Below are 14580 nucleotides of genomic sequence, written 5' to 3'. Positions count from 1 at the left end.
TGTATTTGCAACAACTCAATCTTCAAGTTTAATTACAAATGTTAATCTTACGAAAACACTTTTAACTTGAATTCTTGGAGATGATTTTTGTAGAGTGGTTGCCTGTCTTATGGGAGGCACTACCACATTTATGGAGTTGGTAAACTATTAAAATGTCTCACTTACCGCAAAGTCTAATGTGAGTAATCTGAGGGTTCAGGATCAGAAAGAAATCTGATTGCTCACAACATATTTTTTCTGTCTAAATGTCATTTGAATACTCTGATAACTCTAGAATTTTTTTCAACAGCACTGTGAAGCACTTTTAGCACAGTTGCTAAAAAGACATTTTGGCATAACATCACAAAGTATTATGGGATACCCCCTTAGACACACAAATGCTAAATCAAAGCTGGTATGTCAAAACAACTGACTCATTTCCATGTCTCATTTCCAAGTAATATTAACTTGTTGGTGTAAATAAAGAATATGTGCTTATTTAAGGCTGTGACGTCACCTGTAAAGTGGGCTATTGCACATGGACTCACCCATTCTGTGCACAGTGTTGCTAAGGTGGCACTGCTCCAGGACATCTTGTAGCTGCTGTTCTGAGTGCCTCTCACAGGGGTCCAAGTTCTGCCTCACAGACCCACTGAACAGAAATGGGTCCTGAGGGATGATGGCCAGCCTTGACCTGCAGGGGGCATCAACACTGTTAAATCAAGGGTGGAGAAGCTTTCTCCTGACATTATCATGTGTTGTGAAAGACCGGTTAGGTAAAATGAATAATTAAAATGCTGATTTTAGTTGTAGTGTAGTTAGTATTAAGGTCTAGTTACTATAACATAAACATATCATATCATAAACACATCATAAACATATAGCATTTTACACTTCAGACTGTTGATAAGTGACATTTTTAGTACTTTTCTCCATCCAAATGATATCATTTTGCAGCGGTCCATAGTACTAGTATACGCCATCCATAAGAGCTCTGCACAAATGTCAGATACCAGAGCAGAGTTTTACACAATATCAAGATAAACCTAAAAACAACTAGCATGCTAACAGTGCTCTTCCACTTTACTACACAATAAAACATTTAATAATTTGATGCCGACAGCCCAGTGGTCTCATATTGACCTTAAGAGCTGCTTTTACAATATATCTGTAGTGAGGTAAAACAAATTTTACTCAGCGACATGGACAAATGGATATACTTTCTCATCACTCGGATAACCTTTTCCCACCTGAGTTGATGAACTCCGACAGTGCTGATGTCTATTCCATCCAGTAGTATCTGCCCCTGGGTCAGTTCCACCATCCTAAATAGAGCCAGGAACAGAGAAGACTTGCCTGATCCCGTCCTGCCAACAATGCCCACCTTCTCCCCAGGGCGCACAACCACACTGACCCCCTCCAGAGCATTGGGAAGCCCCTCCCTGTAACACAGCACCACCGACCGAAACTCCACCCAGCCCTGCTCAGGCCAACTGGGAGGCAGCTGTGGAGTAAACAAATATTAGTAAAAAGCTTAAATTTCCAACTTTTTCTGACTATTAAATTATGTTTCTCCCTCCCAGAAATTATATTGTTAAATTATTTTATTGTATTATATTATAAAAATGTAATTATTGTGAAATTATAGGAATAACTTTGTGAAGCCTGCTAATTTCAATGGATATGTTATTGTTTTTCCTGAAATGTTACATGGTATGGCATTAAAGTTATTTTATCTGTATAGTGAAAAGCAGGTGATGCCACCAGTTCAAGGTGAAAAATCTGGAGTCCTTTTTTTTTGAGCAATAAAAACATGTAGTAAATTCACATAGTTTAATACCATAGTGTGGAATATTCCTGGTAAAGCAATACAGTAAGTTTGTGAATGTATTATAATAAAGTAGCAAATAAAGTATACTTAAATTAACAATGTGTTGTGTGATCATTTAACTGAATAACAAAACAGAACCCATGATTATATGTCGCACTGTTTGAGTAGGATATGGTAAACGAACAAATGTGTAAAAATAAACAAATTAATGAGACTTTAATGGGGCAAAGGCTCATTTTGTCACAGGATCTATGAATAAAATGAAGATAGTATGATAGATGTGCTAAAGCTGTACCTCAGCCTTTTTTCCTCAAGTGGTGTCTTTATCTAATTAGAAAACATTGTATTTATGCCAAACCATAACAATATGACAGCTCGGGATGAGCCCTGATTGGCTGTCCAAAAATGGTCCACCCTGCTTCTCATTTCTGTCTGAAAAAGCTGTTGTAAAATGCGAATACTAGCAAAGTGCCCAAAGGTTTGTTAAAGCTAGGAACAAGTTAGATTTAAATACCTACTACCTCCTTTCATTGTTTGTAAATCAGATACCCCAGCTTTAAAGGGAAAATATCTCCACACAGGACAATGAGAGTGGTGGAGAATGAGATATAGAGGGGGGGAGTAGCAGCCTCTAGATGAAATGGCCTGATGAAGAAAGTGCATTTATACGAGCATTAAAATTGTCTCACGTCTGAGGTGTGGTCCTGGGGCTCCGTGGGCAGGTCTGTGCTGTACTCCTCCGTCCGCTCCACACTCACCATCTGCATCTCCATCTGAGTGAAGTTCGAGATGAGTTCAGCCAAGAGCAGCGTGATAGAGAGGGCATAGGATAGGGCCAACCCCACCAAACCTGAAGGAGACAAAGCAAATTTGTGAATACAATCACTGTTGGATAGAGGTCTCTTAGTGTACTGTATACTGTTTAGTGGTGTCAAATTATCACGTTAATTGCGATTAATTAATTACAGTTATATTTAGCGCGTTATGTTTTTTAATCGCGTTAATCTCATTTTTAATCTCTAACTTTAGTGTTTCTGTATGAGAGTGTCTTTATTATAAAACCTGTTTTTATGTGTTGTTGGGACAACAACACACACACACACACAAAACACATTTATACATTTTTTTATTTCGGTAATTCCACTCATTGCCCACACAAAACGTGCGCAGTAACAGCGATGTAAACGTCATGTTCATGTTGGCGACGTCAGTCACAATGGACGAGGTCGAAGAGCCAGTAGAACAGAGGCAGCAGTGCACAGGGAAAAACACATTTGTGTCTTGGAAATTATTCTCCCGACGTGAAATATAAAAGAAAATAACAAATATAATATCGCCTGAAAACAACCTGCATAGGCTCATGATGTCTGCACTACTGTCCTATAGTGACCTGCCACATGAGGGGACACGCACACAAACACACACAAATACAAATACACACAAACACAAATACACACAAACACAAACACACACCTTCATCATCGTCATTAACCTGAGAACGCGCGGACCACGTTTCCTTCCGTAGACACTGCGCGGACACCGCTGTCCTCCCGTGAGCCGCGTGTGGATCGTGTTTTCTCGCTACGCTGCGTAAACCGCGCTTCCTCCTGTGCGCCTCTAAACCAGAACTAACACCAAGACTAAAACCAGGACTAATCCAGTCCAGGACTAAACCAGGACTAAACCAGAACTAAACCAGGACTAAACCAGAACTAAAACCAGAACTAAAACCACGTCTAAACCAGGTCTAAACCAGGTCTAAACCAGAACTAAAACCAGAACTAAAACCAGAATTAAAACCAGAACTAAAACCAGGTCTAAACCAGGACTAAACCATTATTAAACCAGGTCTAAACCAGGACTAAACCAGGACTAAACCAGGTCTAAACCAGGACTAAACCAGAACTAACACCAGGACTAAAACCAGGATTAATCCATTCCAGGACTGAACTAGGACTAAAGTAGGTCTAAACCAGGTCTAAACCAGGACTAAAACTAGTGATTTCATATATAAGTATTTCTCTATCAATAATATTTTTAATATGGTTAAGGAAAGACTGGACTTTTTATTGTCTTTAAGTAGACAAAAGTTATTATGTTCAGATTTCCTCGTCTTTGCTACTTTACAGCAAACAGTTTCTTATTCATGGAGACTTGGGCTCAACAGCCAAATTGGAGAGATTTGTTAAACAATAAATGACTTTATAAAGTCACTTTTTAAAATCTATATTAGTCTTTTGATCTGCCACAATAATGTAATAATGAATTTAAATGAAAATACCTCAAATTGAAGGCTTTTCTCAGCAATTTTTAGGTGAGATTAAAATGAGATTAATTAGATTAATTAATTACAGATCATAATTAATTAATCTCTCAATTTTTTTAATCGCATGACAGCACTAATACTGTTTAAGATAAATATATACCAGTCAGACACATAACATGACCATAGACTGGTTAAGAGAACTTCCTCATCCTCCTCCTCCTCCTCATCATCCTCATCCGGCCTGGAGCAGAGCCTGGCTGCTAACCGGCAACATCTGACCCTGTGTGTACCACCAACAGTCACACACCACACCACATGTGCCATGTCTAAGGACATAACAACTAGTGGAGCTGGTAGTTGAAATAATTGTTCAGTTTGTGGTACAAATAAATGTCATTAAATAATAAAACACAGTAGAAAGAAATCTCATGGACAAATCTTATTGAAACCTACCTGAAGAAATATTAAATATATGTAGTACCAATGTTTTTGTTAGAATATATATGTGTTTATTCTTGAAATGGGTGGGGTCGTAGCACAACCAGGGCAAGCCGTGAAACTCAGCATGGGGTTTGGTGTCGGCTATGTAGTGTTACTAACATTCTAATATTTAATGTAGTTAATGTAGCATGATGTAGTGTCCCAAATGCCATCTAATTATCCCTGTAAAGACACCAGCTAGTAGTTTTAGTATTAGTTATACTACTATTAGTTGTAGTATTAAAGTTAGATAGCCGTACCTGAATTGACAGGATATGCCAGCGCGGGAGAGTCGAGCCAAGGGTAACAGGGCTTTAGTTACCTGGATGGTGTACAGATCGCACGGGACTGAAATGGCACTAGATGAACGATCGGGCCAGGTGTAGAGCAAAATTGCTTGAACCTAGTTGTATCCCATACACAAATGTGCTAATTGAAACAATAAAATTAATGGTAAGGTGGTAAAAGGATAGCCCCTCGCCCTAAACCATTGTCAAAGATGTCTAAAATCAATAATCCACTCAGCATTGCAACAAAAACTGACTGGAGTAAATGTTGCCTTTGTCAGAATGACAAAAATGAGGATCTTAAGTGTCCTCCAACTCATTATTCATGCAACCCAGAGAATAGTGGGTATGGTATGATTGCAAGGAATGTGCCATTGTTCAAAGACATAAATCAGATGCCAATGAGATTGGATTTGTCCATACTGAATGTTGGTAGTGGCACTGAAGAAACGCTAATAAAAAATTATGCCAAATATCACCAAAGCTGCAGATTATTGTTCAGTAACAGTAAACTTGAACAGGCAAACAAAAGAGCAGCTTGTGATACACTGGACTCAGACAAAGGACATTCAAAAATTAGAAGAACTGTGCAGAAGCCCCAGCAATATATTTAACGTGATAACATAGAACCAGCTTCTGAACAAGACAAGCATCAACAATGCAGTTAAATGACAGGCTGAATGAATGTCTCAAAAATCTTAATGATGGCAAACTTTTGGCCATCTTAAGTGCAGGCGATGTGGTAGCACAAGAATTAAAATATAATTTAATTATTTTAAATTAACTTTTACATTCTTTTAAATTAAATTAAATTAAATTTAATTTAATAAAATAAAAATAAATTAAATTAAATTACAATTTTAATTAAATTAAATTAAATTAAATTTACATTTAATTTGGTCAATGTAAATTAAATGTAAAAAGCTGTCAACAATTGACCAACTGTGGTTGTAAAGGAGACTGTTGTGGTAGCTGTAAATGTTTTCGTCTGGGTTTAGATTGCACACAGCTTTGTGGCTGCAACTGTAATGATTAAGGTCAATAAGCAAAGTTTAACAAAAAAAAAAAAAAACAAAAAAAAAAAAAAACTGTATTGTGTTTTTTTCAATAGTTCTTAAGCACATACAGCACTATGCATGGTTCCATTTTAATAGCTTTATTTCTGAAATTAACAGATGTCAATATGTTGCATTTTATTTTAATTTTGCTCGTGTTTTTATTTCTACTTCCCAAATGGTTATTGGGATACCTTTGGTTTCAAATTGCGAGAAAATTTAATGAATTTTGTGGAAAATTAAATATATTTTGGTGTAAAATTAGTTGAATACCTGACATTGCATTACTGTATATGTATATATTTGCAAATTTGTGATTTATTCCATTAATTTTGATTAAGAACATGATGACTTATTGTCTTTTAGCTCATACTTATGCGAAATCAGTTGTTTGGTCGGCCATCTTGAAAAATGTTAGCTAAATATAAGAGAAATTTGGTGCTTGTACCACCAACTGAACGATTCTTGTGGTTTGGAGACCTAATCTGCTCCACTAAACAGTTTTGCCACTGGCATACCGCTGTGGCACCTGATATTTCCAGCAGTTTCCTAACCAAGTACTAACCAGGTCCAGCTCTGCTTAGGTTCTGAGATCAGGCTTTGACAATGAGGTTTAGCCACACACAGTATATGTGATGATCTTAAACCCATTAAAGTGCCCTGTACCATCCCATCACTATTAAACAACATATGATATTAAAGTTGTATGGAGGATTTTTTTTGTTTCAAATTGTCAATGATAGCATTATAAAGATGCAGTAGCCTTGTAATTATGATGACCAAAAAAAAAGAATAAAAATTCATCAACTCTGGACGTGGTGGGGCTAAACATTTGCCAATAGATAACGACACTGCCTCGTTATCTATTAGCTGATAGGCTGTCAATCAAACTCCCTACATTTCTAGCGTAACTGACTTGCCTGCGCGCCGCCGTTACGTGGTTTACGTACGCCTGTCATGCAGTCCACAGACGCATAGACGCTGTTTAATCCACCAACACAACAGTTCTTAGCGGCTTTTTTGACCTATATCTTCCTCGCAGTTAGCACAAAGTTTGTTGCAATGGCAGACAAGAATCTACGAGCAGTTAGCCGCAAAAGAAAGTCCGTTTTTGAGGTCGCTGAAAGAAGAAGACAAGGGGAAAAGCAGCGAAGCCAAACTAAGGTGATTCTTGGAGATTCATTCCAGCGATGGCGCGACTGAAGCAGACGAAGGGTCTAAAGACTGACGCACTGGTCGCCAAATTACTTCTGGACAGGTCACTTCTGCTTATTATGAAAACGTACTTTATTTCCAAGAGCTAGTCAAACGTTTTTCAGGACACGAATGCAATATCCTATGCCTGAAAATGTAATTTTCAATGCAAAGAAAGAGTCCGCTTGCTGCTGCGTGTCGTAGCTAGTTCATTCGCACGGAATCTCCACGCACCCCTCTCTGCACCGCTCCCCTCTCCTCTCCCCGCTCCTCGCTCCCCGCTCCGCTCTTCTCCCTGCTCCTCACTTCTTCTCCGCGCACGAAATGTCCGCGCACCCCCTCCCCCCGCTCCTCACTTCTCCACCTTGCCTAACCAACACTGTAGTTAGTTGTTTACAAGTCATTTGCAGCGATGAGTACTTGTTTTCTAGAAACAAACGTGTTTCTGGCGTAAAGAGGAGGCGGGAGGAGGCATTTCTACGTAGGGAGCTGTGGGGGAGGGGGGGGGGTGGTTTCACACATGCGCAACATTTGAAAAACGACAAACAGTCGCTGGATTTCTCATTCCTTGGAAAATCCTCTATACAACCTTTAAACCGGGACAATACAGATGAAAAAGTGTGAAAGAATGTAAGTAAAACCCAAAAAGATTTAAAGATGAGAACTCAGCAAGTATTACTGTCATGAATCACAATACTAACATTTCGCACACTCATTTTGATATTAAGGGCAGGCCCGACACGTAATGTTTTATTTTTCAGCTTTGATAGTCAAATGGGCAGGTAGTCCTGTTAACAGTTAGGAGCATTATGTCACAACTGTGGGTTTCTCACCAGGGTCAACGGACTTGAACTGATGTTGCACCACAGCGATGACCGCGAGTGCCGTCACCACAGCAACACCCATGAACTGCAGTCGAACATAGAGCCATTGCTTCGCTGCGTTGGAGACGAACAGGCAGCGTTGGTTCTGCTCCAGGTGCTTTGCATTCTCCTCCTTAAACCTGTGGAAAGAGAAAGTCAAATCTGCTCTAAAGACTGCTCTAAAAATTTAAATATTTCTGGATCAGTGGTACAGTTGTATCACCTAACAACAAACATGTCAAGTTCATTAGTAGGGCACCATGACTTGTATTTATAATGAATTCATACACAACCTTGACATAAGTTATTTAAAAGCAATAGCAACTGTATGTAATCTGTGCTCTTACATTAAAAAAAAAAGTACTACAATCAAAACTGAACCTGGGTTGCCAGTGTCTTAACCTGTACACAAAGGATACACAAGTTTTTCTCACTCTCAGGAAATGGACAGATGACTCTCATGCAAAAGCTCAGAGCCTCGAGAATTCAATCTGAGCATTCAGATCAGAGATAGTGTTTGTGGGTTTAAACCAATTGGATTTCAGCATTGAAACTGTCAAACCAAATGAGAAACTCATGTGAAGCTCATTCTGCTTTCTGACTGGATAATTGTCTTGAGAACCAAAACAACTAATTCTTACACTTGACCGCTTGGCCAACAGTCAACAGTATTACACTTTTCAATCAATCAATCAATCAATCAAACTTTATTTGTATAGCACTTTTCATACATTTGAAATGTAGCACAAAGTTTAGAGAATAGTTTACAGGGATTCTGCAGATTCAGCTTCACTGTGACAGTGGCATAAAGTACTAGTTTCACAAGAACTTAACCTCAAGAAAAAACATGGGTGTAGTGGGAACATATAAGATGGTCCTGAGATCAATTCACTAGGCCTGCATGCCTGCACGAAGTCAATATTATGCTTATACAACTCGCTATCTTCTAGTGGGGATTGTGCCAAGGACACTGTGTTTACGAAAAACAGGGCACCCTGCCCCACTGCCAGTTTCAAAAGACTGGACATGGGACAGGAATGCGCCTCCATGTATGTGTGCGCGGTGGAGACTGGCCCTCTCTGCACGCACAGGTGCATGAAGAGAATATATAGAGGCGGAGGGAAAGCACCCACTTTAGAGTCTGCTGCGGGTTGCGTACGAACGCCCAGCCGGGTTTAAGCCACTCTGCCGTGGGTTGTTGGCTCTCCAGCCCAGTGTCAACGGTGAGTTTGATTTTCTTATGTGCCAGTTTGTGTGATGATTGATGCTTAAACCCATTGATTGATTGATATGATTGTAACAATGTTGAGCGGGGAATAAACGGACATATTTATTCTAGCCTCATTGTGTGATGATTGCAATGTTGAGCGGGGAGTAAACGGACACATTTACTCTAGCCTCATTGTGTGTAGCAATGTTAAGCGGGGAGTAACCGGACACATTTGTTCTAACTTCATTGTAACAATTATTGAGCGGGGAATAAACAGGCACAGTTATTCTAGCTTGTTGTAACAATGTTAAGCGGGGAATAGACAGACCCGTTCACTCTAGCTTCATTGTGTGCTGGCATTGATTGATGTGAAATAGTGATTGCCTGGTTGTGACTACTTCCCACGAACCTTTTAAGATATTTCACAAAACATTTTTGGCGTTGTCGGCAGGATACTAAATTAAAGGGGAAGATTCACTATGTTTTCACGAAACAAGAAAATGCCTGAGGAGACCGCCCCGCAGATGGGGACGGGTTGGACCGGGCTGTGGCAGCCCGTGTATACATGTTTGTTGGACCAGGGGGGGACCCCTGGTGACTGGGGACCTGGTGTACAGACCGGGGATGTCCAGGCTGTGTTGACTACCTTGCAGGGGGTGATTCCTGACAAAAGGGCTCCGCTGGCCGGAGTACGAAGGCGCATGTGGATTTGCGCACATGCATGGAAACAGCAGGCGCAGTACGCGCGGTATTTACAGGAGAGAAATGCGGAGCTAGAGTCACAAGTAGAAAGACTCGCCCGAATGGCAGAGAAAGCTGTAGGAAGAGTTTCTAAACAGAATAGACAGGCCAGGCGTAAGGCGCCTCGCGATGTGACACGGCCCCAGGTCCGCGCTTTTATTGCAAAAGTTGAGGCTGAGGACTGGGACCCAGAGGACTGGGACCCAGAAACCTGGGATGGTAATATCTGGAGTGATGATGAGCCTGCACCCGGAGGGGCAGTAGCTCGCCCAGTGATCAGGCGCCGTAAGGTGCAGCAAGTGGTGCCTGATCAAATGCGTCCCTTATTGGATAAGCAACGTAGGGAGCAGAGAAGAATCAGAAAACAGTGGAAGCCAGGATTGTATCCTGATCTGGAGGACGTGCGTAGAGGCTATTAAGATTAGGGAGGTGGCCAGGCCCTGGGCATAAGGGCAATGAGATGGTCGTTAGACGACGCCCGCCCTCATGTGCCGGTGGAACTGCACTGGCGAACCTCAATTTAGCATTAGTAGATACCGGGGCTGAGGCCAGCTTAATTCACGGGAACCCGGACAAATTTAAAGGGGAAACTATTGTATTATAAGGATTAAGAGAGTAGTGTGATCAAATGGAAATGGTACGTGTCTGAACGTGTAAAGTCTGGACTCAAAGGTGTGTCTGTATTGCATGAACAGGTTGCGGACGCTCCCCAAGAAGGAGAGACTCGCTTTGAAATAAAGCCAATAACCGAGTCACCAGTCAAAGAGGGGAGGCCCTTTAATGAACTGACAGATGCTGAAAAGCAACATGCTTGGTTCACGGATGGCTCTGCTAAGTGGAGAGCTGGTAAACGGAACTGGAAAGCAGCAGCATTGAATCCAGTCCAGGGGGTGACGTTAGAAGAGATGGGAGAAGGCAAGAGTAGCCAATGGGCAGAATTAAAGGCGGTACATTTAGCAGTGAGACAAGCAGGCATTAATGCATTGGCCCCCTGCCCACATCACAAAACTGTCGACATGCGTGCACCGCAGTAGACACTTATTCTGGACTATTGGTGGTGCATCCGTGTAAATTTGCTAACCAAAACTCGACGCTTAAATGTTTGCAATTGATTGAACAGTATATCATGTGCCATATCATCCCCAAGCGGCTGGTTTGATTGAGAGAATGAATGGGTTGTTGAAAGGAATCTTGAAAAAACTGTCAGTTGATAACTCACTGTACACATCCTCCCCAGATCGGGACTGTCCCTTAAAGGCGTAACCGTTCTGGCAGGAGTAATTGATAGTGATTATCAAGGAGAAATTGGAGTAGTATTGCAAAATATTAAATCTGAACCATTTGTAATTAACAAAGGAGACAAACTTGCTCAGTTGTTAATAAAACCTTGTGACATGTCCACTCCAGTTGAAATCCAACCTCCCACGCACTTGACAGGGCGGGGAGAGGGAGGATTTGGCTCAACTGATAAGACTGGGGCTAAAGTATGGGTAAAACAGCCTCAGGGGCCTCCTAAAGCGGCAGAAATTATAGCCCAAGGTAATGACAAAATAGTTACCGTAATGTACCCAGGATAAGAACACTGGGTAAATGTGCCTGGGGACAAATGCTACCCCAGGCAATAGGTTAACATGTTCTGAAGTGCTTTATGTTAACAGGGATGCCCTGGTGGACCCTGTTGATTGGCAGACGACCAGCACGTGGCTGCCGACCCCGGCGGAGGTATGGCCCTCCTCGGACAGTGTGGTGCAGGTTCATGGGCCATGTGCCTGGGTGACATCGCTGCATGGCTGGGATGGCTATGACGTTAAAGGAGAAGTAATGGGACATCAATTGCATCAAATTAAAGAATTTCGATTTGGCTGGAAAAATGCCACCCTGATAAGGATACAAGATAACTTCACCTGTGAGGCGAACCGTGCGTGTATCACCACCCGAGTACGGACTAAATGCACGCTATTCAGTTATCGACAAAGAGGTCATGTGATACCAGTCGTAAGCCCGGACTGCATAATACATATCTCCAGCAATGTATCGTTGTGTTTATACAATCTGACTGTAAGACAATGTGTGGAGCGGCATAACGGCACTGAATGGAACATAACCGTATCTGAATCTGACATGGCGGTCTGGTTGGTCAATGCTTCCGCCATTGCGAACAGAACAATATATGGGATGAAAATAGAAGTGGTGCCAGCCACTTCTCGACCGGACCCAGCACAAGTAGTGCCGATTCCCGGCACGTGCCAACCTTTGGTAACTGGATTGACTAAAACTAAAGTACACTGGACGGTTAACTTTCCACCCTTTCCACCATGCCCTCGTCAAAAGCGGGTCTGGTACGATACCATTTTGGGAGGGTCAGGAACGTTATTGGGATTAAGCAACATGGTTGATGGACAGATCACTACTAGTAAGCTACACTACACTGGACAATCAACATCGGCGGGACTTGATTTGGTGGCACAATGGATGCCCACCGCACTAAAAGGACAACAACAGAATGTCCGATTATGGAAAGAAATGTTTAAAATAGATTGGAATAAATGGAATACTACTGATGGGGTGTTTAAAAACATAACACAGTTACTAAACTGGACTATATGCTCAATACAACATGTTAATGCCCTTATGCAACGTGAACGGATGCAGCGTGTTTTAACTTCTGATAATTATCATGAATGGCGACAGCAATGGAACATCTATAATAGTTTGTGGTTACATTTATATTCGGCACGAACAAAATGTAATGATACCATGTGTTATGGTAAATATGATATGTATAACGTAACTCACCCACATCTGATATGCAAATTCCACGTGTTACCTGTTATCGTTCACGGTGCGTATTGGGTATTAAGAGTTAAAGGGGAGTGGCTAGACGCCGCTAAAGATGTGACTTATGATTTAACAGGATGTGATGAAACGGACAAAGGTGTTGTATGCCCACTTAGGTCATCTTATACCAACCAATGCCTGAAAGACGAAAATGCTTTGTGTGATTGGGACTATCAAAAACCCGATGATTTGTTATTCCAGCTAGGTCCTCACACTTTGTGTGTAGTGACAATGAATCAACATCCTTGCACACCTTTCTCTGGTTGTTTGAGAAATGTACATGTCTGGACTTGGCACAACATCACATACAAATTACTCCACACTCAGTGATTTCACAGAGGTGCAGTGGACTCAATTACAGCAACCCAAGTTGGGGATATCTTTGGAACGCTTCCAAGGCGCCCTGGAATCGTCCAAAGATCTGAAAGGAATGATCGCATGCAGTGTCCAAGTTACAGGTGACAACCCTCTTCCGATCAAAGAAAGTGGAGGCAGTGGCAAAATTGGTAGAGCAAAATTCACTGGTATGACATCTTCACGGGGCTATCACCCTTTGCCCGTCGGCTGCTAGCGCCGCCACTTGTTATACTGATTTGTATTATTGCTGCTTTAACGTGCTGTAACGTGCTTACTTGGATTATATAATTTTGCACCATGAAGATCATAATGACAATCACTGAGGGGGCCTTCGGGCGTGACATTATACATGTTGAGGTGGTGCCAGATAATCCTGAGCTTCATACACTACAACTGACGTGGTGGCAGAACCAGGATTACTGGCAACGCCGTTTCACTTTGGAAGAAAGAAGGCACTGATATGATTTTATATTGCAATATTTACATATTGATGATGACTTGGACTCCTCTGCCTTTATGAATTGATCACAGGACCACAGGGTGGAATGTAGTGGGAACATATAAGATGGTCCTGAGATCAATTCACTAGGCCTGCATGCCTGCACGAAGTCAATATTATGCTTATACAACTCGCTATCTTCTAGTGGGGATTGTGCCAAGGACACTGTGTTTACGAAAAACAGGGCACCCTGCCCCATTGCCAGTTTCAAAAGACTGGACATGGGACAGGAATGCGCCTCCATGTATGTGTGCGCGGTGGAGACTGGCCCTCTCTGCACGCACAGGTGCATGAAGAGAATATATAGAGGCGGAGGGAAAGCACCCACTTTAGAGTCTGCTGCGGGTTGCGTACGAACGCCCAGCCGGGTTTAAGCCACTCTGCCGTGGGTTGTTGGCTCTCCAGCCCAGTGTCAACGGTGAGTTTGATTTTCTTATGTGCCAGTTTGTGTGATGATTGATGCTTAAACCCATTGATTGATTGATATGATTGTAACAATGTTGAGCGGGGAATAAACGGACATATTTATTCTAGCCTCATTGTGTGATGATTGCAATGTTGAGCGGGGAGTAAACGGACACATTTACTCTAGCCTCATTGTGTGTGTAGCAATGTTAAGCGGGGAGTAACCGGACACATTTGTTCTAGCTTCATTGTAACAATTATTGAGCGGGGAATAAACAGGCACAGTTATTCTAGCTTGTTGTAACAATGTTAAGCGGGGAATAGACAGACCCGTTCACTCTAGCTTCATTGTGTGCTGGCATTGATTGGTGTGAAATAGTGATTGCCTGGTTGTGACTACTTCCCACGAACCTTTTAAGATATTTCACAAAACAATGGGGATTATAGGAAAGTGTTAAAAGTTAATTTCTGTGACAAAATATAGAACAAAACTGAATCTGTACCTGGCTGTGCTGCGAGTCGCCCTTATTGTTGCCAGTCCGGTGATTGTTTCTGAGAAGTGCGAGTAAAGGGGG

At 41.7% G+C, this 14580-nt stretch overlaps 2 protein-coding genes across 2 annotated transcripts in view; one reads left to right on the top strand and one right to left on the bottom strand.

Annotated features, from left to right (window-relative positions):
* The window catches only part of abcc10 (ATP-binding cassette, sub-family C (CFTR/MRP), member 10), a 43206-nt gene that overhangs the window by 3439 nt on the left and 25187 nt on the right, over nt 1-14580 (bottom strand). Inside the window, 5 exon segments of the mRNA XM_055158238.1 lie at nt 528-673; nt 1230-1483; nt 2500-2660; nt 7926-8095; nt 14509-14579. Of these exon segments, the coding sequence (XP_055014213.1) occupies nt 528-673; nt 1230-1483; nt 2500-2660; nt 7926-8095; nt 14509-14579 (802 nt within the window).
* On the top strand, nt 8982-14259 carry LOC129410337 (uncharacterized). The gene is made up of 2 exons (XM_055158251.1): nt 8982-9178; nt 11565-14259. Exon 2 carries the CDS (start codon nt 11728-11730, stop codon nt 13072-13074), a length of 1347 nt encoding a protein of 448 aa, XP_055014226.1. The 5' UTR covers nt 8982-9178; nt 11565-11727; the 3' UTR covers nt 13075-14259.

The sequence above is a fragment of the Boleophthalmus pectinirostris genome, unplaced genomic scaffold (genome assembly GCF_026225935.1).
Source record: "Boleophthalmus pectinirostris isolate CB_2022bp ecotype Guang Dong unplaced genomic scaffold, ASM2622593v1 HiC_scaffold_22, whole genome shotgun sequence".
NCBI classification, from domain to species: domain Eukaryota; kingdom Metazoa; phylum Chordata; class Actinopteri; order Gobiiformes; family Gobiidae; genus Boleophthalmus; species Boleophthalmus pectinirostris.
The sequence above is the reverse complement of the archived record's forward strand: the minus strand, read 5'-3'. Positions and strand labels throughout refer to the sequence as shown.

Coding starts and splice junctions, on each gene's coding strand:
- LOC129410337 (XM_055158251.1), top strand. CDS start 11,728: ATGGGACATCAATTGCATCAAATTAAAGAATTTCGATTTGGCTGGAAA.